The 23,477-nt window shown below is 41.7% G+C and overlaps 1 protein-coding gene across 5 annotated transcripts; it reads right to left on the bottom strand.

Annotated features, from left to right (window-relative positions):
- Positions 1–635: 635 nt before the first annotated feature.
- mpz (myelin protein zero) lies at positions 636–23,137 on the bottom strand. Of its 5 annotated transcripts, none has more exons than XM_060906005.1 (6): positions 22,923–23,137; positions 20,901–21,064; positions 20,142–20,355; positions 7,597–7,726; positions 7,241–7,289; positions 636–4,315 (listed from the first exon to the last, which is right to left on the bottom strand). In XM_060906005.1, exons 1-6 carry the CDS (start codon positions 22,966–22,968, stop codon positions 4,313–4,315), a joined length of 606 nt encoding a protein of 201 aa, XP_060761988.1. In that variant the 5' UTR covers positions 22,969–23,137; the 3' UTR covers positions 636–4,312. The 5 variants fall into 5 exon arrangements, with proteins under 5 accessions (XP_060761988.1, XP_060761984.1, XP_060761986.1 ...); XM_060906001.1 differs by having other exon boundaries at positions 636–4,273; XM_060906003.1 differs by having other exon boundaries at positions 636–2,656.
- Positions 23,138–23,477: the final 340 nt, after the last annotated feature.

The following is a 23,477-nucleotide window of genomic DNA, read 5'->3' as shown; positions in this document are numbered from 1 at the left end:
TATGGTGGATATTACATAATTGGCAAAACTGCATTGTAAAATAGCTTTGTGTTGTGAACACTGTACACATACCCAATAAGCCTGACTATGATTCATTCATTTCACATCAAATGAGATCCAACTGCAAAATCAAAAGGTTCTGGCTGTTGACCTACTGTAGATTAATATTTTGAACATTTTTTTTCACCTACACAAAACAATTTTGTAACCAAATACATTCTATATTATCAGACTTGTAAGCACTGTGTCAGTCAGGTGATTATATCTCAGAGATGTACAGATCATGAAGAAAACAATGCAGCATAGCAAAGATAATTCAGTCACAAGAGAGGCTGTAGATAATTTAAAACATATTCTTGTCTAGTCAGTGCAGAAAACATCCTGAAGGTACAAAGTCCCATGAGATGTTTTCAGTGAAGCAAAAATCCATTTGAATCACATGCAGTTTGAGACTAGAAATTCTCATTCCATTGAAAGAGTTTATCTTTTTCTGATTAAATTGTATTAAATTTCAATCAAAGTCAAACATTCCAGTTTGTGTCTTCTTGCCCAAGGCATCAAACCAAGCTCCTGGCACTTGCATACACATAGCAGTTAACAGGAAGGTTCATTTATTTATGTGTTTCTTAAATGACTGATTTTAATTCAAGCTTTATTTCCTTTTTACAATACATTTTACTTAACAAAAAACTCTAATATCCTAGTGAGGTTAACACCAAATTAAACATATAAAGGATTAGAAACTGGAAAAATGCATTTGAAGAAAGAGAGAGTTATCAGAAGTCCTCACTAATACATATACAAGTACATGATACATACAACTTGTAAATGATTTCATATTTTAATGTAGGATTAATGGAGAAAAGCAGGTAGCTGTTCTATATCTATTCAGAAATGCATAAAAAGCATCTGACTTTCAATCAAGTGTGTAGCAACCCTACACTTCCTAGATGCACTTTACAGTTGTCTTACACACTTAACCCCTACAATGTTCAGAATCCAAACCCGTCCATAGCTCACAGTGTGTTTGAGGGACAAAGACTTGGTGTGAGAATCATATCTTGATTGATTGTGATGTTCAATGGACTTTGGCTTGATGTTTCAATTCAATGTGAATTCCCCCAAGTCCTTGTTCCAGATTATAAATATTTTATGCAGGTTATAACATTTTATGCAATCACTAACTTAATGACTTCATGCCATGCTGGTTTCCACACTATTACTTCCTATAGCCTAGAATACAAAGACTGTGATAAGAAAAAAAGAAAAAGGAAAATAAAGCCATATGAATCCTACCATGTCAGTCAAAAATGCATATATAAATATCATTAAATACAAATTACATTTCTGTTTTCCACACAGGTCCAGTAAACTATTGCATGGTATGTCATAACTAGCATTAGCTACATACAAAGACATAATCCATTTTTTAATCCATTTTTTGCTTCAATGTTTTGTTCTCTTAATATTTTGACAAGTTATAGACATGTTGTTGCACTAAACATATGCACACAAACATGGGAAAAGAAATTCATCTTTCGCAGTCAGCAGAGAGCTAGGTACCTATATTAGCATTTTGGCTTTCGCGTCGTCAGAAGGCCTAACAAAAGTGTCCTTGTTGTGGGCAGGAGGCAGCAGGAATGAACAGTGTTCAAACCAACAGGAGCGAGAGATGGATGAAGGATGGTAAAGGAGTGGAAGAATGGAGGTTTTATGAAAGGAAGACTAATGGAAACACAACATGGTATCTTGAAATGGTGTGCTGTGTGTTGAGGGGAAGGGGTAAAAAAAAAATTAAATGCTCACCTCAGGTCAAAGAAATCAGTGAAAAGGACAATGAAAATTAAAGGGGGTCAAAGAATTAGAGTGATTCTGTTTGAATTAACATAGTTTTGTCTTTTGTGTTTTTTTTTAAACAGTGACTCTGTTGCAGTCCCCTCCTCTGTTCATGTGTGTGTGTGTGTGTGTGTGTGTGTGTACGTGCGCATGCGCACGCACAAACTCTGCTAGCAGTATCAACTTCATTCTGAGGGTTTCAGTCACTGCAGTCAGAGCAAAACACACATGCAAGCACACACTTCTGTTATGGGTGTAGCAGCTATATGCTGCATGAGTTTAAAATGAACATTGCAAATGTACATTGTACAAGAACAATGTGTTTCAGTAAATTCCTTAGAAGGGGGAAACCAACCCCAAAAAGAGTCAGGGGGCAATAGTTCAGTTTAAATGATGGATAGGTAGAATCAATCTTGATGCAATTTCACTTTATGCATTTTATATGAGCATGTTACTGAATCATAGCTGACCTCTAAGCTAAAATTGAAGTAGTTCCACCAAGTGGTGAAGTTGCATAAAATACAACATATCTATCATGTTGGGGATTTCACTCAGACACCACTAGTTTGCCCTCCAGGGGCCGCTAGTAGCCTCAAGCCTACGTGGTGAAGAACATTGCTCTGGAGTATAAAATCTTCTAAAAATTTATGATGAGTATGTGTAAGTCTTTGATGACAGAACTGTTTCCTTGATTCTGATTTCTAGAATTGGATCATGTATCTGTTTGTGCATTTTGTGCATGGGTTTGGCCTATATATTTTGTTTATCCCTTAAGCAATGAATATAAAAAAGGTAGGCATGGCTACTTTGAAGGACCACCCTAGAGTGAAAACAGGTGATGCCATAGCACCAGTGGATCAAGTGATTATGGCATTATGCAGTTGGTGAGATAAATCAGAAATACAAAGGGATTTAAATGAAAGAAAGAGAAAGAGATGAAGAGGACAAGAAATAGCATAAAAAGAGAGAGGGAGGGGAGAAGAGAAAAAACAAGGAACAGTTAAAGCAGATATTCCAAGCATTCAATAATGGACAGAGACAGACCTTTTCCCTCAACAAGGTGCTGGTGCTACAAATAATCTCATATGATTTAGTGGAAAGAGTGTTGCTTCTCCACCAGTAAAATATATCTGATTCCAGCACCATTTCATAATGAGCAACTTGTTTAAAAAAAAAGACATGACTGGTGCAGGAGGTTCTAAAGATTATTGGTAAATCACAAACAAAATCAAATATCCTGGTCATTAATCAGTCAGTCCAAGGAGGAGGTACTGTTTTACTAGCAACTGTAACAAATTAAACTGAAACTACACTGCTTGGTATAAGTTTTATTTGTATAATGCTAGTACTAATAAAAGTTCCTAGCACCAGTCACACTTAGAATGAATAGTGAAAATCATTAAAAACCATCTATTGCCCATTTTGTTGTCTATGATAACATCTTTGTACTATGTAAATATTCTGGGGGATGTGACTCAAAAGGCATTCTCAAAGTAAAATGTATAATACCCTCAAGTACCCTCAAGTCAAGTACAACCCTCCACAATTATATATATTTTGTGTGTGTGTGTGTGTGTGTGTGTGTGTGTGTGTGTGTGTGTGTGTGTGTGTGTGAGATTTACTGGGAAAGATCCACATCAGATTACCTAATGGCTCGACTGCAGTGTTAAAGCGACCCATTACATGATAAGGTTTGCTCTTTTTTACAATAGCTCTGACATCAGCACAGTGTCAGTGGAAAAGGGATAAATGGGGGGTGACTTTTCTGAGATCAGCGGGGGGGATCAGACAAAAAAAAATAAAGGATTTTTAGTGTATGTTTGCATGCATGTGCACACACAGTGGTGTGAGATGGTCATTATAAAGAGTTGTGAGAGCATTTAGCTCTTGCCCTAAATACTTAAAACAGCAGCCTGTAATATTTATGGGTTTTTACTTTTTGATGCCAAATGGGGTTTATACAGTGGGTAATTAAAAAAAAAAAATCAGTGGCACAAGGTGTGTTCAATGGCTCCTGTGTGTCCACCGTGAACATGTAGCACAGATCTGCACTTAAAACTGAATTTACAGATGTGGGACTACTCATCCTCCCAATTCCTCCTCTTAAAGGCCTTCTCTCCTCTACATGCTTCTTGCATCCTTCACTCGCTCAGCCAAGAGTGATTTTTTGTGAGAGCTTGGACAGGTTGGAGAGAAGAGCAGCAGGGCTACGTTTGGGCTTCTCTTCTCCTCCACCTGTCTGCTCCTGTTTAATGAGTTCAAGCTCAATCGTCATAAGAACCCTGTCTTTCCTGTCTTTCTTGCCTTCTCCAGGTACTTGTTCCTGGAGGTCTAGCTCTCTGCTTGCGAAGCCCTATTTCTTTTCTCTGCGTGTTTCTTGCTTCTTCTTCTCGGATGCTGGCGCCTTCTGCTTGGTAGGATCCACCACGACAGAAGCCTGGGGAGAGAAAGGGAGTGTGGGGAGGGGAGGATAGAGTCACTATGGCAGGAGTGAGGGAGAAAGAGAGCAAGAAAAAAGAAAGAGCAAGAGAGAGCCATAGCGAGAGAGAGAGAGAGAGAGAGAGAGAGAGAGAAAGTGTGTTGTTATATGATGCAAGGTGTGAAGATTAACAGAAGTGGAGAATGAGAACAAGAAAGCGGCAGAGAGGAAGAGAAGAAGAAAGAGATGGAAAAGGGAGAACCGAGAACGAGCCATTAGAAGGAGAGGTAAACGGGGGGAACCTTTGGTTTCTGGAAGGGAGGACAAAACAGGAAGCCGTCAGTCAGTCCGACAGAGAGTGGCAGCATGACATCACAGCACCTACACACACACACACCTGAGCCTGACCCTTATGAATGAATAACAAGGCTCAATTTATGTAATAAAGAATTGGTATTACATTGATTTTAGCATATTACATTGATAGTAGCATTTAACATTGACTTTATCACTGTAATGTATAATAACAAAAGTGATTATGGCCCTTAGTAAGTGAGATTAATTTCATAATATGTTCATAACTGCATTTTTAACTAATATGAAATTCTCAGGATTTCAAGATTTCTGTTAAAAGTTATGCATCTGATTCATAGATGAAAATGTATCATGATTGTTACTCTGCATGTCTTTAAGGGCCATTCTGTTGTAATGCAGACATTAGTTATTATCTTTTACGTTTGTAATTTAGCCTTTATATTAGTTTGATCATATACTGTATATTTTCCCGTTCTCCCAAGTCTCTCCCATTCAGTCTCTGAGATTAGTGCAAAACTGGTAAAGTGCTTTTTTGGTTTTCATTAGTTCCTTGCAGTGAGTGCTTTAAATATTTTAAATCTTAAACAAAAATATAATTTCTAGTTTGTAGAACAGAAACCTGTCAGGTTATACTACTCAGTTACATGACATTGCAACTCAACTTGAAGAAAGGACGGATATTGGACTTCAGCAGACAGAGAGAGAAAGAGAAAGAAAGAAGTGAACAACAAAGAAACAAGGATTGAAGCTGACAGGACGCAACGCACAAATATATGAGGTGAATGAGATAGATAGATAGATAGATAGATAGATAGATAGATAGATAGATAGATAGATAGATAGATTGATTGATTGATTGATTGATTGATTGATTGATTGATTGATTGATTATAAAGACCTGTACTTTTCTTTCGGTCTATTTACTTTGGTTGTCCTACAACTACTTCATATGAGAGGTAGCATGTTGATTGTATAGAATTCTTCTGCTTTTAAATCAAATCATAAAAGACAATCATCTGCATCTTAATGTACACCTGCAGAGAGGAGGATTACAAGAGGGCAGAAGGGGGAAAGTGGGATGAAAGTGGCAAAAAGTCACCCTAAAAAGTAAATAGAAGGATGAAAGCATGTGTGGAATGAAAACATGGAGAAGCAGAAATGAGAATGAAAGGTGTGTGTGTGCGTGTGTGTGTGTGTGTGTGTGTGTGTGTGTGTGTGTGTGTGTGTGTGTGTGTGTGTGTGTGTGTGTATGAATATCATGGCATGTTGGTCTCCAATTGAATGCCAGCTTGAGACCATATAAAGTAATTGGAGATTGGAAATAAAATAACTAGAAAATTAAAGTAGACAAGCTCTCAGCTGTTTTGCTGATCTGTCTACAAATATTTAAATTTGGCATAAGTGTTTTCATAGTTTAAACAGCTTAGCTGCATGTAAATCAAAGCTCTGTAATAAGGTGACACTAAAGGCCTTCACTGTTTTGGTACTGAAAATTAAACTATATTAGAAAAATAAACTATATTAGCTTATAGGTTACCAATGTAGACAGAGACAGTACAGTATAAAACAAAAACACGGAACTATGTTTTGCTGTATTGCTCCACTGTTGCAAAGCTGAATTTTATACACAAGGACAGCACTGGTGAGATATTATCAAAGAATTGTGTAATAACTGTCATTTTAAATTTGCATTATATGTATAGTCAGGTCATTAAAAGAATGACCTATAGACCATTATTAATGAGTTTTAAGTAAGCATGTTTTTGTGCTTATCTCAGTACACAAAAAATCTTGAAATTCTTGTCTGTGATAAATACACAACTTTTCAAAGATACAAGAGTTTGCCTTTTAAAATGACAAACATTAAAATGTATTAAACCAGTTAATGAGCCATTAACAGGGAACTAGTTTAAAAAAACCTAAAAACAAACATTAGATTGTGGCATGGTGGTTAGTCTATAGCTGGCATACATAGAGGAGAACAAACATAGAGGTAGACAAACTTTGACCTTGTCTCTGCCTGCTGTCTCAGCCTTGGGTAGCAGGTAGAGAGGTGAATGTGATACAGGTAGCAAAAGAAATGTGCTTATTTTCTGCTGTTTCTTGCTTGCCAGTAGCATGTATCATAATGAAAGACTCTATACATCCCCTGTTATTATTGAAATACCTGCTAGTGAAAAAAATTATTACCATGTATGCCGATGACATTCAGATCTCAAAAATCTGCGTGACAAAAATTATAGTCAAAATAGCTATAAATCTCGCAAAAACATGAGCTGATATGCAGAGCTGACATTTTGTGTTGCTAAACATAATTGATAAAAAACAGCAGTCTCTATTCAATAATAATACAGATAACTTATCTAACCTAGTAGCTATGACTTCATCTTAATTTTTCAGATATCACCTGATCTGTATAATATAATTATTATTTGGAGAGTGTACTTAAGAATTTAAGCTTACGGTAAAGTGTGAACTTTCCAAACATAGATGGAGCAAGTGAGGAGAAGACCAGAAGAGGAGTTTTTTTACAGGAGCAAAAGCAGCCAGGGTTATTGGTGTGTGGGCCACTCTTTTTTTGTTTGTTTGTGTGTGCGCGCGCGCGCGTGTGTGTGTGTATGCGTGCGTGCGCGTGTGTGTGTGATGCAGATAACAGCAGGTGACACTTGCCTGTTTTTGCTGTGCTCCCTCTTTCCCTTTGCCTTTCTTGCCATGTTTGCTGAGAAGAAAATATAAACATAGTGTGAGGATGGAACCATATGTTAAACTCTACATTTTAACCACACTAGAAAATGGGGCAAGGTTTCAGACCTTGGCAAAGATGTGTGTATGTGCCATGGCTAGGGAAAGGATGGGCTTGAGCCTTCTTGAAGGTATACATCTGAATATGTGTGCTTATTTTTTTTTAAACCTGTGGGGACTTGGGCATGATCTTAGTGAGGGTGCGTGTGTGTATGTGTGCATGCATATCAAAGCCAGGCAGAGGTTCATGACGTGCTTGAGGTAGCAGGCACTCCCAGACTGACCTTACACTCAAACTGAAGACACGTCGGGCCACCAGGAAACGCATCAGATAGTAGATGGCCACCACCAAGATCAGCAAACCCAAAACCACACCAATAATCGCACCTGTGATCACGCCAGCCTGAATTGGGACTGAACAGAATGAGGGGAAATATGAGAGCAATGTGAGGAAGAGACAGAGAAGAGGATGGGAGAATATTTTTCATTTAAAAATGTCATCTGCCATCTATCATTTCTATCCTTTATATCAGTGTGGGAAATAAGGAATTTTAAGCAGACTGTCACTGGACAGACAAGTCTGAAATATTGTCTGTCCGTCCAAATTTCAGCCTGTCCGAATGACGGGTCAAAGGCCCAGAACAATGCGGCCAGGGGTCCGGGTTAGGGCCCCGAAGCTGAAGGGCTTTAGATGCCTGGAGATGGCCTCTCAGCTATTTCCAGGCACATTTTTGTGATCTTCAAAGGCAAAATTACACTACAAATTAGTTGCTAATTACACTACAAATTTAATATAATTTACAAGAAAATGTCGGAAGATTCAAGAAAAACATGCTTAAAGTTATACCCAAGAAAACACAGTACACACAGGTCAGTTCCATGTCTAGAAAGAAGTATGGGGGGCAAGGATGCTCCAGTTGGTTACAACTTACTGGTACTCATATATAGGTAGGCTACTATAATAACACTCATGAAACATTATGTCACCAGTGACTATTTTTATACTATGTTTATAATAAGCCTATAAGAAATGTAGTAGTTAACAAGACAACTATTCTTACATAATAGAGTTAAAATTTTGAGTATGAGATTCCGAGTAACTTTGTAACAAAATGACTTTTAAAATGACTCAAAACTTGACATGGGAATATCATTTGGCATTCAGACAAAAACTGCTGGACTAGAACCTAGAAAATAGAAGAAAATAAAACCTCTCTTAAAAATAAATCTACATCCTACAAAGCATTATGACTATGACTGTCATTCTTATTATGAATGGAAAAAATGCACATAATAATAACAAGATGGCCACTGATTGGCAGTTTGGCACTTAACATAATACTGTACTGCAAAGTTTCATGTAAACTGAACTCTTAATCAACTGACTGGATCAGTCAGATATTGTCAACCCAAAAACATGAGTTCAACTGCATTGTGCAATAAAAACAACAGTGAATGCTGAGTGTATTATTATTGCAGAGGCTCCAACTTGGGAAATTGCAAAGAGGTAGATTCTCCCTCTCTGCGAGTAGCACGGAGGGAGACAAGTTTGAGCACCGTAGGCATGTTTAATGCATGTATGTGTGTACGTGTGTGTGTGTATAATGATGTGTGTGTGTATATATATATATATATATATATATATATATATATATATATCAGCTGGATAGTACAGTGGTAATGCTAACTGACTACGACGTGGGAGATCGGGGTTCGATCCCGGTCGGGGCAAAACATCATCCAGTAAGGGTTCTTAGGCAAGACCCCTCATGATATATCAGCCTACCTCAGGAATGAGTGAAGACATAACTGATAGAGTCATACCGGCTCAGACGTCGCCCGGGTCAACAAGGTCTGCGTCAGTTGCTAGGGAACCAGGGCAAACTGACATGAGAAATGGGCTACTGGAACAAGACATCGATGGACGAGGACAGAAAATATGGATTTGCTGGAATGCTACTATACAAGCAATCCCAGAGAGAGGGGATACATGCAGTGAATGTGGGACCATTGGATACTTCGAAACCCACAATCAAGGCTAACAAAGAAACAGCTATTAGCCCAGTGTTCCAACATCTGTAATCGAAATCTACTATCACAACTAGAGATTAATGAAATACAACAACAGGAGCCAGGAAGACAGGTCAGTGGGGAGATGTCATCATCATCCCCACAACCAGAGATTGGGTACCAAGCCCCAACAGCTAACAGCTTCAACACAAGAGCTGACCTGAGAACGAAGATCGTGACCCAACTGGAAACCTGGAGCCCCCGATGAATACCGAAGCTGAGTTGCCAAGTACCTTCAGAAGATCTACTAGTAGATGTGAATGCTGCTCTGAAGACAATCTCCACAAGAACCATCACTGAGACCAACAAGCTGATACACAGTACAGCAACAGTAATCATGGAGCTGCTTGGACACAAGGTGGGCTCGAGACATAACAAACAGTATCCACCATGGAAGAGACGATTAGAGGCCAAGATAAAGGCAGCACGGAGAGAAGTTAGCCAGCTAGCTGAACTACAGAAAGGGAACATGGTGAATAAAGGGGCACCCAGGAAGTACAACTCACTCTCCATACCAGAGGCACTCGAAACTGCCAAACAGCGACTAACAGCTCTGGCCACCCGGTTGAAGAGATACACCAAGGAGGGAGAGGCCAGGAGAATAAACAAGCTGTTCTCCACTGAACCAGCCAAGGTGTACTCTCAGTGGCAGGGGAACAACAACCGGTCAGACCCACCAAGAGCTGAGGTGGAAAAATACTGGAAAGACATATGGGGAAAAAAGGCATCACACAACACCGATGCCCAATGGTTAGTGGACCTAAGAGCTGACCACAGCAACCTCCCAGAACAAGAACCAGTAACCATCTCAATGGCAGACGTCCAAGAAAGAGTGTCAAAGATGAAGAGCTGGACAAGACCAGGCCCCGATATGATCCATACATACTGGCTGAAGAAGCTAACTGCACTCCATGAACACCTAGCAGCACAGATGAACCAGCTGCTAAGGGAAGGGACCCACCCAGAATGACTAACCCAAGAAATACAACCCCTAGAAGGGACCCATCCCATCCAACTACCGGCCAATTACCTGTCTCTGCACAACATGGAAGGCCCTGTCAGGCATCATTGCGGCAAAAATGAGTAAGCATGTGGCTCAATACATGAGCGAGGCACAGAAAGGAATTGGCAGTAACACTAGAGGAGCCAAGCACCAGCTACTGGTCGATAGAACAGTCGCCTGAGACTGTAAGAAGAGACAGACCAACCTGTGCACTGCCTGGATTGACTACAAGAAAGCCTATGACTCAATGCCACACACATGGATACTGGAATGTCTGGAACTGTATAAGATCAACAGGAACCTAAGGACCTTCATCCAGAACTCAATGGAAATGTGGAAGACAACCCTAGAGGCCAACTCAAAACCCATTGCCCAAGTCAACATCAAGTGCAGCATATACCAAGGAGATGCACTATCACCACTGCTGTTCTGCATAGGCCTGAACCCCCTCAGTCAGATCATCACGAAGAGTGGCTACGGATACCGATTCCGTAGTGGGGCAACAATCAGCCACCTGCTCTACATGGATGACATCAAGCTGTATGCCAGGAACGAGCGAGAAATAGACTCGCTGATCCACACCACCCGGATCTACAGCGATGACATAGGGATGTCATTCGGATTGGACAAGTGTGGCCGGATGGTCTCAAAGAGAGGCAAGATGATCCGGACTGAGGGGATTGACCTACCAGAGGGCAACATAGGTGATATCCAAGACAGCTACAAGTACCTTGGCATCCCACAGGCTAATGGAAACCATGAAGAGGCCACAAGGAAGTCAACCACAGCCAAATACCTCCAGAGAGTAAGGCAGGTCCTGAAAAGTCAGCTGAATGGTAAGAACAAGGTCCGAGCCATCAACATGTACGCACTACCAGTCATCAGATACCCCGCTGGTATCATAAACTGGCCAAAGGAGGAGATAGAAGCCACAGATATCAAGACTAGAAAGCTCCTCACCATGCATGGAGGGTTCCACCCCAAGTCCAGCACCCTGAGACTATACACTAAGTGGAAAGAGGGAGGCCGAGGGCTAGTGAGCGTCAAGACCACGGTCCAGGATGAAACATCGAAAATCCGAGAATACATCAGAAAGATGGCCCCAAAGGATGAACTGCTAAGTGAATGTCTCAGGCAGCAGAACCCTGATGAGAGTGCAGAGGAGGAGGAGGAACAGACAACCTGGAGGGACAAACCCCTACATGACATGTACCACCGTCAGATAGAGGAAGTGGCTGATATCAAGAAATCCTACCAGTGGCTGGATAATGCAGGACTAACAGACAGCACAGAGGCACTAATCATGGCAGCACAAGAATAGGCCATAAGCACAAGAGCCATAGAGGCCAGGATCTACCAGAGTAGATCAGACCCAAGATGCAGACTGTGCAAAGAAGCCCCTGAAACAGTCCAGCACATAGTAGCAGGGTGTAAGATGCTAGCTGGATCAGCGTACATGGAGAGGCACAACCAAGTGGCTGGAATAGTATACAGGAACATCTGCAACCAGTATGGAATAGAAGTACCCAAGTCCCAATGGGCCATACCACAGAAGGTGGCTGAGAACAACAGGGCCAAGGTTCTGTGGGACTTCAGCTTCCAGACTGACAAACAGATCCTGGCTAACCAACCAGACATAGTGGTGGTAGACAAAGAGCAGAAGAGGGTGGTGGTGATAGATGTGGCGATCCCAGCTGACGCCAACATCAGGAAGAAGGAACATGAGAAACTTGAGAAGTAGCAAGGGTTGAAAGAGCAGCTGGAACGGATGTGGAAGGTCAAGGGTTGCATGGTCCCCATGGTAGTGGGGGCACTTGGGGCAGTAACCCCCAAACTGGGAGAGTGGCTCCAGCAAATCCCAGGAACAACATCTGAAGCCTCAGTCCAGAAGAGCGCAGTCCTAGGAACATCGAAGATACTGCACAGAACCCTCAAACTCCCAGGCCTCTGGTAGAGGACCTGAGCTTGAGGATGACATGGATACCCCCCCCCCCCCCCCCCCCCCCCCCCGCCGGGGGTGAGAAGGAGATTTATATATATATATATATATATATATATATATATATATATATATATATATATATATATACACACCCTCCTGTGGGTTCACCACCCACAGAGGTAGCAGTAGGGGTTTGGTGCAGTGTGGATTGGGTGGCAGTCGAAGGCAGGGGCCTCAACGACCTGATCCCCGGACACAGCGGCTGGCTGTTGGGACATGGAATGTCACTTCGCTGGGGGGGAAGGAGCCTGAGCTTGTGCGGGAGGTTGAGAGGTACCGGCTAGAGATAGTCGGGCTCACCTCCATGCATAGCTTGGGCTCTGGAACCCAGCTCCTCGAGAGGGGCTGGACTTTCCACTTCTCTGGAGTCGCCCGTGGTGAGCAGCGGCGAGCTGGTGTGGGCTTGCTTATAGCTCCCCAGCTCAGCCGCCATGTGTTGGAGTTTACCCCAGTGAACGAGAGGGTCGCCTCTCTGCGCCTTCGGATTGGGGAGTGGGCTCTTGCTGTTGTTTGTGCCTACGGGCCAAATAGCAGTATAGAGTATCCGGCCTTCTTGGAGTCCCTGGGAGAGGTACTGAGGGGTGCTCAGACTGGGGACTCCATTGTGCTACTGGGGGACTTCAATGCTCACGTGGGCGATGACAGTGACACCTGGAGGGGCGTGGTTGGGAGGAACGGCCTCCCCGATCTGAACCCGAGTGGTGTTTTGTTATTGGACTTCTGTGCTACTCACGGTTTGTCCATAATGAACACCATGTTCGAGCATAGGGGTGTCCATAAGTGCACGTGGCACCAGGACACCTTAGGTCGGAGGTCGATGATAGACTTTGTTGTCGTTTCATCTGATCTCCGGCCCTATGTCTTGGACACTCGGGTGAAGAGAGGGGCTGAGCTGTCAACTGATCACCACCTGGTGGTGAGTTGGATCCGCTGGCGGAGGAGGAAGCTGGACAGACCTGGCAGGCCCAAACGTATGGTGAGGGTCTGCTGGGAACGTCTGGCCGAGCACTCTGTTGAGGAGGTCTTTAACTCCCACCTCCGGGAGAGCTTTTCCCAGCTTCCGAGGGAGGCGGGGGACATTGAGTCTGAGTGGACCATGTTCTCTACCTCCATTGTGGACGCAGCTGTTCAGAGCTGTGGCCGCAAGGTCTCCGGTGCCTGTCGTGGCGGCAATCCCCGAACCCGGTGGTGGACACCGGAAGTAAGGGATGCCGTCAAGCTGAAGAAGGAGTCCTATCGGGCCATGTTGACCTCCGGGACTCCTGAGGCAGCCGACGGGTATCGGCAGGCCAGGCGTGCTGCAGCTCGGGCAGTTGCGGAGGCAAAAACTCGGAACTGGGAGGAGTTCGGGGAGGCCATGGAGAAGGACTATCGGTCGGCCTCGAAGAAATTCTGGCAAACCGTCCGGCGCCTCAGGAGGGGGAAGCAGTACTCTGCCAACACTGTTTACAGTGCGGGTGGGGAGCTGTTGACCTCGACTGGGGACATTGTCGGGCGGTGGAAGGAATACTTTGAGGATCTCCTCAATCCCACCATCATGTCTTCCACTGAGGAGACTGAGGCTGATGACTCAGAGGTGGACTCGTCCATTACCCAAGCCGAAGTCACTGAGGTGGTTTGCAAGCTCCTCGGTGGCAAGGCACCGGGGGTGGATGAGATCCGCCCTGAGTATCTCAAGTCTCTGGATGTTATGGGGCTGTCTTGGTTGACACGCCTCTGCAACATCGCGTGGCGGTCGGGGACAGTGCCTCTGGAGTGGCAGACTGGGATGGTGGTCCCTCTTTTTAAGAAAGGGGACCGGAGAGTGTGCTCCAATTATAGGGGAATCACACTTCTCAGCCTCCCAGGGATAGTTTACTCCAGGGTACTGGAGAGGAGAATTCGACCAATAGTCGAACCTCGGATCCAGGAGGAACAATGCGGTTTTCGTCCTGTTCGCGGAACACTGGACCAGCTCTATACCCTTCATAGGGTGCTCGAGGGTTCATGGGAGTTTGCCCAACCAGTCCACATGTGCTTTGTGGATCTGGAGAAGGCATTCGACCGTGTCCCCCGTGGTATTCTGTGGGGGGTGCTTCGGGAGTATGGGGTTCAGGGCTCTTTGCTAAGGGCTGTCCGGTCCCTGTACGAACAGAGCAGGAGTCTGGTTCGCATTGCCGGCAGTAAGTCAGACCTGTTCCCAGTGCATGTTGGACTCCGGCAGGGCTGCCCTTTGTCACCGGTTCTGTTCATAATTTTTATGGACAGAATTTCTAGGCGCAGCCAGGGGCCGGAAGGAATCCTGTTTGGGAACCACAGGATTTCATCTCTGCTTTTTGCGGATGATGTTGTCCTGTTGGCTTCTTCAAATCAGGACCTTCAGCATGCACTGGGGCGGTTTGCAGTCGAGTGTGAAGCGGCTGGGATGAGAATCAGCACCTCCAAGTCCGAGGCCATGGTTCTCGACCGGAAAAGGGTGGCTTGCCCTCTCCAGGTTGGTGGAGAAGTCCTGCCTCAAGTGGAGGAGTTTAAGTATCTCGGGATCTTGTTCACGAGTGAGGGAAGGATGGAGCGTGAGATCGACAGGCGGATCGGTGCAGCCTCCGCAGTGATGCGGTCGCTTTACCGGTCCGTCGTGGTGAAGAAGGAGCTGAGCCAAAAGGCGAAGCTCTCAATTTACCGGTCGATCTACGTTCCGACTCTCACCTATGGTCATGAGCTTTGGGTAATGACAGAAAGAACAAGATCGCGGATACAAGCGGCTGAAATGAGTTTCCTTCGCAGGGTGGCTGGGCGCTCCCTTAGAGATAGGGTGAGAAGCACAGTCACTCGGGAGGAGCTTGGAGTAGAGCCGCTGCTCCTCCACATCGAGAGGAACCAGCTGAGGTGGCTCGGGCATCTTTTTCGGATGCCTCCTGGACACCTCCCTGGGGAGGTGTTCCAGGCATGTCCCCCCGAGAGGAGGCCCCGGGGAAGACCCAGGACACGCTGGAGGGACTATGTCTCTCGGCTGGCCTGGGAACGCCTCGGTGTTCTTCCCAAGGAGCTGGCCGAGGTGTCTGGGGAAAGGGAAGTTTGGGCTTCCATGCTTAGACTGCTGCCTCCGCGACCTGGTCCCAGATAAGCGGAAGAAGACGAGACGAGATATATACACACACACACACACACACACAGTATATATATGATTCACCACATTTTGTGTCAATTAAATCATATTAATAGTAACAGATCTGGATAAATCCAGTGACTATAGACCAAACTTTAATATGCCTAAAGTCAATGTTAATGTCAATAATGACTATTATAAATTGCCAATGGTAGACCCTCTGATGATAATGCTCTTCTAATAATATTCTATTTCTAAGTCTAGTAAAAGTCAGACAAAAAAAAGTCAGATAAGTTCGTTAGAATCTAACGTCTGGTCTGGTGATCTAGCCTTGTCAGATATAGGGTCGTCTTGCTGCCGTCCAAAATAGTACGCCATTCGTCCCTGGCGACCATCACGACTGGCGATCCCAACTTTATCTTGGTGATTTTCTGATATTTTTTCTTTGTAGTTTGGCTTTAGCCAGTTCCACCAACGGAACGTCGTTTCATTATCTCATTCAAGAGAACATAAGGTTAAAGACGAGCAGGCGATAAATGCAGACGAAATGCAGATGCAAAAAAACAAACAAAATGGTTGAGTGTTGCGGGTTTTCTCGTTCTCTCGCACGTATCATTAATAGTGCCATCTGTATGCTTTATAGGTAACTGCTAAGACATTGGGTGGCTCAGTGTGACCCCGCGGCAGGGACTGAATTCTGCTCCATTCATATGCGTGCTTGATCTGCATGCATATGCCTCTGGCTTTCACTCCAATCCCCCCGTTATGCCGATCGGTGTACCAACCAGGTAATCGGCATATACCACGGGGTACACACTTGAGTCCACCCATACAATGTCAGACACACGAAAAGCGGAAAGTCAACTATTAATTTTCGTCAACATAAACGGATCAAGTTCAGGGCCGCAGCAGCATTTTAAAATCACCGAGGTCTGTGATGCGCAAAGCGCACGCCGAAAAATGTTCGACATATTTAAATGAGGGGGGTGAATTACACACCACACAAGAGATCTATTCCTAAAATTACTTTCAATGGTGTTTGAACTGAATATCATCAGTTTTGAAAAAAAAATCATGTATGTGGCAAGACTAAGAATAATTTAAGCTTGTTTAATGGTTTGATCTGGTCCAAACAATGAGGACAAAACTGCGCTGCTTCGAAAATGTAAATTTAACAGCTTGATGAAAGTACACTGATGGTTACCATGGAAACTCCGTGTCTACTGCACTGCGTTCCTCCCCTGAGTCGCGCGCTCATTCGCTTTTGTGTTCTTGGTCTCAGAGCCGCACGCACAAAACAGACACAGAAGACAGAATCAATGTTTAACATAATTAACAATGCACTTTTTACGGAGACTTTTTAATGTTCTTCTTTATTTTTTATCCAGTTGAAAATTTAGCATACAAATGTATTTTCAGTTCTTCCAGGTCCAGACCGCGGGGGCCTCATAGCTGGCTACGACCATGATCAAGTTATATATATATTTTTAATCATGTGTAGTAAGGGCGGGCGGGAGATTTTTATGTTGTCAGCGGGAGGTCAGGAGGATTTTCTAAATATTCCCTAAAGCGGGAGATCTCCTGCCCACGGCGGGAGAGTTGGAGCTTCTGTTATTGTCTTATTTAGTGTGCCACTCGGAGAGGGAGGTGCCTGTAAATTTTGGCAGGGCTAGGCCCTTCAGTGGCCAAGCTATGAATTTTAAAGTCGGCCCCGTAGGGGCCCCCATTTTACAGATCATGTTACAACATAATGTATTCGCCCAGTGTAACATTTGGAAGAAAATTAGAAGTAGATTAGACCCATATCCTTACAATTTTTCATGGGCCATCCGGTTTGATGCTTTTTAAAATGCAGAAGGACACATTCGAATTATCAGGGCTTGACATTAACTTTTTAATCCACTTGTCCCAATCAGACAACAGCAAGATTTTTCACTTGTCCTGACCATGTATTAACTTGTCCTGACCATAACCTTTTTATTACTATGTATTTACTAGTTTAATGAATGGCAAGTGGTTGTCACACCCACATGCATTGGTGCACGCAACGGACTTTCACTCACGTGCATTCTGAACAGCGCACACCTCTAATGACAAGCGCCTGCCCTCGATTAAGCGCAATCAGCGCATGCATGAAAAGACGCTGCCAACACTTACACGGTGCGAAGTATTGCGTTGGTTATCACTGTTATTGTCTTGTCTTCCTGGTTATTGGCTCTCGTTTCTGTGTTTTGGTTTCTGATCTTGTCCTGCCCAGTTTAGTTTGTTTGTGCCTTGCTCGACCCTTTTGCCTGTTTATCATTATTGATTCAGCCTGCCGTTTTGGACTATATGCCTATTTGTTTCTTTTATAATAAAGACACTCTTCCTGCACATACACCCGTCTCCTCTCCAATCAACCTGCACTAACTGACAGTGGTTAACAAAGTTTATCAAAAAAGCAGGTATTGTTATGATAATCATTATGCTTTAATGATTTATAATTTTTTCAATAAAACTCTAAATGTAACAATAAACAAAAACTATCCAGTGCCCTATTATGGTGCATGTGTTGTTATAACCCATTACCTGATCTGCAGTTTTAAGAATTAGACTCACTCAAATTCAAAGCTTCTGGAGGAAATAAAGTTAAATCTTGATTAATACAGTAAAACTTGAGGTATACATTAATTTAAAGAAATGAAACAGAAAGAAAACAAGTTGGACATGCAGAGGCGATTCTAGAGTCTGTTGTGGCCCCAAGCAAAAATTTCCAGGGGGCCCTTCTGACCAGTGCCCATCACCAATATGTTATAAATAGTCTGCCGCCAATGAAAAATGTATGAAACCAAAGTTTTTTAAATTCCAAATGTGAAAATACAATGGTAAAGAACAATAAAAACAATAAAAAACAAAATAAATAAGCCTCGGGCCCCGACTCTCAGGGGGCCCCTGGGCCAGGGGGCCCCAAGCAGTTGCCTGCCTTGCCTGTTCACAAGCTGCGCGTCTGTGGACATGATAAGAGTGACAGAATCAGATTGTGAATGAAAACAAACTATAAGTGAGTTTGGCACTGTCATAAAATTCCCCCAAAATATTTTATGATAATGTGTTAATGTCTCATCTCATCTCGTTATCTCTAGCCGCTTTATCCTGTTCTACAGGGTCGCAGGCAAGCTGGAGCCTATCCCAGCTGACTATGGGCGAAAGGCGGGGTACACCCTGGACAAGTCGCCAAGTGATGTGTTAATGTGAACCATATAAAAGAAAAATACAATAAAAAGTACAAATGAAATGAAGAGTCACCAGAGATATTTGTTTTATTGAGGTATTTGATTGCCATTTCTCTGATTTCTATGAATTCAAAGTCTAATGATCTTTAATTAGATGTTATGATGTGGTTATTTTTACACACACACCTGCTGTACTCGGCTTTCCCAGAATTTCGTAAACAATAACATGGCTGGATCATTGAGGGGATTGAACTAGTTTTGTTGGGACTTTATTGATGTGCCTCTTGAATAATTACTATAAAAAATTATGAATTTTAACAATCCCTTAAAAATGTGGTCCATAAAAGATATAAACGCATAAGGTATCATTACTATATTTTCTGGGGTGGTTATATGTTGAGTATATATTGAGGGGCGGTATACTCTGTTGAGTAATTTTCTCTCGTCTGTAAACCAAATTAGATTGGCCTATATGTAGAAAATGTGACAATAATATATGCAGACTACTTATACTATGTATGTAAACTGCTTATTACCATTATTTAACTCATATTTTATATTCTATTGCAACTTTAATCAAGTTTTTAAGGAGTTTTGCTTATCATGTAGCCTTAGCAACGAGTCAGCGAGTATAAATAATATGCATATGAACACGACACTGTTAAACTCACCTCAACATGTCTTTTACAATCTTTTAACCTGCCATGGGCAATGCTAAAGCCACTGTTACAAACAGTACAGCGTGCAACACCCTCATTATTTTACCCCTATTAGGTAAGGGGACAATTTCGTGTAGTCCGAGGTGAAGTAGGTTTTGGTTTGTTTTTTGGTTTGTTTTGGGGTTTTTTTGGCACTCTGTCACAACGTTCCTGGATACACTGAAATGATGGACTTTCTGTCCAGGAGAGAAGACATAAAGCCTGCCCACACAGAACACTGATTGGTCTACTTAGCAAGACAGAGCAATCAGCATGCACTCGTGTTCTCTCTCAGGGAGCTGCTATCAACATGTGGGAGACTCCTGGAACTTCTGGGAGAGTTGGCAATAATTCAACTTGTCCCATCGGACAAGCAGATGCAGATTTGATTTGTCCAGACTGAACATTTAGTTGCCCCATCCAGTCGTACTACCACTAATGTCGAGCCCTGATTATTTTTTATCGGCCACCCAGTCCAATGCTTTTGAAATACAGATGGACAAATGCGAAAATCACCAGTTAATGTCCACCGGTCTGGCCTTATTTCCCACACTGCTTTATATTATATTATTATAGTTTTCTTTTTGTACTTATATGCAAGTAAAATCCAGTTTATGTAAATTCTGGTTTATCGGGCAGTGGTAAATAGCATTTCACTCTATGTAGTAATGTATATGGTTATGTCTGTGAGACCAATGTTTGGCTAAATTAAGCTGATGTTAAGTATTCATAGTGATGCCAGTCATAGTGATTTCATACTTTTCTCAAATACCAGAAGTCGTACACTGGAGGGTCGGCCCACTATGTCTGGAGGGTTCTTCGCATCACAGGTGAAGGTTCCATTGTCAGCAAAGTCCAGATTTCGGATCAGGATAGAGCCATCACGACGAGCTGGGTTGCCCACAAACTCCAGGCGGTCCCGGAACGGTCCTTTATTGTCTACATAGGGAACTCCATTTGTGTAGTGGAAAATCTGACCAGTGACAAAACCAGACAAAATGAAGACATAAATAAACATCATTCGTGCAAAAAAAAGAAATCCATGCCTAATGTGCTCTATTAATGAATTACCAATAGTAGAAATATATGTATTTTAAGAAGCATACACATTAAACTGTGAGCAGTGCCCCCTCATAAAACTATTACAATAATATTTAAAGGAAAAAAAGAGTGTATCATGGAATAACAGCAGGAAAAAGTGTCCAATTCAACAGTTCATAACATTTCTAATAATGTAATGAAAAGAACAAGTTATTTTTAACTTCCAAATAAATTCTATTGGAAATACAGCAAATGTAATTATCTACTCTCTTCAGCAAATGTAATCTCCATTTAAAATACAGCAAATGTGCTTGAATGTAATTTTGGAATACATAATATAATATAGAGTTTGTCTCTAATGTCCTTCCATGTAATTAAACTATATATGAGCTGAAAATCTTTCTGGTTTACAAAGCACTTACATAAATAACTCATGAAGACAGTGGGACGAGCACATGTGTGTATGTGTGTACGTACAGAGATGCTGTCTTTTGCCCCATCTGGCCTGTAGCTCCAGGAGAAAGTGACATCATCAGAAGTCCATCGCCATGAGAAGAAAGAGCAGGAAAGACGGATATCTGAGCCTACCAGAGCATGCCTCTCCCAGCCAGTATACACCACTATAGCTTCTGACTGGGGAGCTACATGCACACACACACACACACACACACACACAATCAACTTAATATATATATATATAAATAAATAATGTATTTTTTAATGAAATAAAACAAAGATTAAGCAGACCACTAAGCTGGAATTCACAGATTAGAAGTCATACAGGTAAGGTAGAAGAGGTGGAGTATTATATTGACCTAAAGTAGCTCCTTATTGTACTTACACACCAAAAATTTTCTAAAACAATTCAATTATTTAATTATTTCTGTCATTCTTCCCTTTGTAAATGAATGTGAACAAAGAAAGACTTTAAAAGACGTTTAAAAAATTAATACTTGAAGTCACAAATTAAATTGTAGATCTCACATTTCAGTTCAGAATTAACTCAGAAAATCATGTTTCATTCATCTCAAATTCTTCATCTCAAATGCATGCATACCTTTATGGCATAAATTTACATGTAATTGAACACTATAACTCCCATAAAGGTAATTTGATCATAAAGCATCAAATAAGTCCCCACCTGATTTATAGATATACATAATATAGGCATGACTGTACCTATATTATGTATATCTATGAACACAGGCTTGGATTACTATGCAAAACTACACAATTAGCTCCTTAATTCCCTCTTCCAAAGACCACTAACCAGAAATTATTTAATAAATAATATTACTGTTGGCTTAAAAAAAGTTAACTAACTAAAATTATCAAGCCACTGGCAATGCTCTGGTCAAAATATGACCACTGACAAAAGGCTAGAGGACAATTAACAAAAACTAAACCTGATGAGATATAGTCTGTAACTGTACACCTATAAGGTGTCTCTGCAAGGACTGCGTGTCTAAGAAAGTGGCTAGTCAGTGTATACAACAATTAAAACCCAATTAACACTTTTCCACCTGAGCACAGTGTATGCTACACTGTCCCTTTTCCAGTGAGTCAAGGAGACTGAGAAATAAATGGGTCACAGTCATTACCAGGATATTCTAAAGTGATTTACATACTGGGTGCACCTGAAGAAAGCTAGATGTAATTAATATTAACCAGATAAAAATTATTTTAAAATGAAGTAGAATGCAATGTAATTTGACTTTGCATAACTCCTCATGCAATATAACATAAATAATTTATTTTGCATTAGCAATAAAAGCTATCTCTTTTCAAAAATAGCAGAATATTCCATTTGTAAATGCAAAATATAGACAAAATTAAATTACACAAAAAAGGCAATTTATTTAAGTAGTTAATATTGGTACTTATTTACCAACAAGCAACTTTAAAGTTGCCAAGAAAGATTAATGAATACAACTCAGGCATAAACCAATCTGATCAAATAAGTTACACAGAATAAGTAAGTGCATAAATAAAGTACTAATACAGGGGGCTGCAAAAGTAGGTACACAATAATGAAAAACAAAACGTTTGGACAAGACATTAGTATTAAATGAAACCTAGCACCACTATTATAATACTGGTAATACTGGAATAATCCTTACTGTATACCTACTTTTGCAGCCCCCTGTATAATAAATAATAAATTTCACTGCTTTAATATAACAGTTAATATTATCCTCAGAGAAAATGTGCAAGTGCAATGTATATATACAAAAATTGTGATATTCGATATTGTACTTTTCACACTGAATTATTTAGTGTTCCACCCTGGTTAAAAGTAAAAACAAACAAACAAACAAAAAACCTTCTTATGCATTTATATGAAAATATTCCCATAAACATAACTTTATTTTTAAAAATCATGGCAAAATCATTACATTGAAAATGACATTGTAAAAAACAGGCCATTATAAAGTAATAAGGGAAACTTGCTACTTTTCCTACCTGTATGGCAATGTAAAGTTTTGAAGTTTTGTTTACCTGCACTGAACAGCACCACAGATGTGAGCACCAGTAGAGTTAGCATGCTTTCTGTCTGATGTTTCTGCTGCACAGCTTGTGGAAGACCAGAAAGCAGAGGATTAAAAATGAGGAAAGTGGAGGAAAAATGTAGGGATGGAGGGAGTGAGGTTGAGGGGCACCCAGGCAAGTGTGTGCAGGCTCAGAGTTTATATCCAACCACACCCCTAAGTCAGGTCCTACCCTAAGACTGCCTTCTTTTTTTTAATTCAGTCCTGCCTATCCTATATGTATCACTTGCTCCCTCTATCTCCACCCCAAGCCAGGCCCTGACCTAGTAACACTTTATCTCTGAAATCTTTTATTCTCTCTCTCTCTCTCTCTCTCTCTCTCTCTCTCTCTCTCTCTCTCTCAGTTCATCATTTATTCAAACTAATAACCCAGGAATGATGCAGAGATATTAAAAAAGACTAAAATTCTTTGCTCACTTCATTTTGCATTTTTAATTAAAGGATTCTGTCCATTTGATGGTTAAAAGCTGAGGCTTTAAAAGGCTACTTTCAAGATTTAATGACA

Source organism: Neoarius graeffei, chromosome 23 (assembly GCF_027579695.1).
Source record: "Neoarius graeffei isolate fNeoGra1 chromosome 23, fNeoGra1.pri, whole genome shotgun sequence".
In the NCBI taxonomy this organism is placed as follows: Eukaryota; Metazoa; Chordata; class Actinopteri; order Siluriformes; family Ariidae; genus Neoarius; species Neoarius graeffei.
Note: the sequence above shows the minus strand (reverse complement) of the source record. Positions and strands in the feature narration are given on the sequence as shown.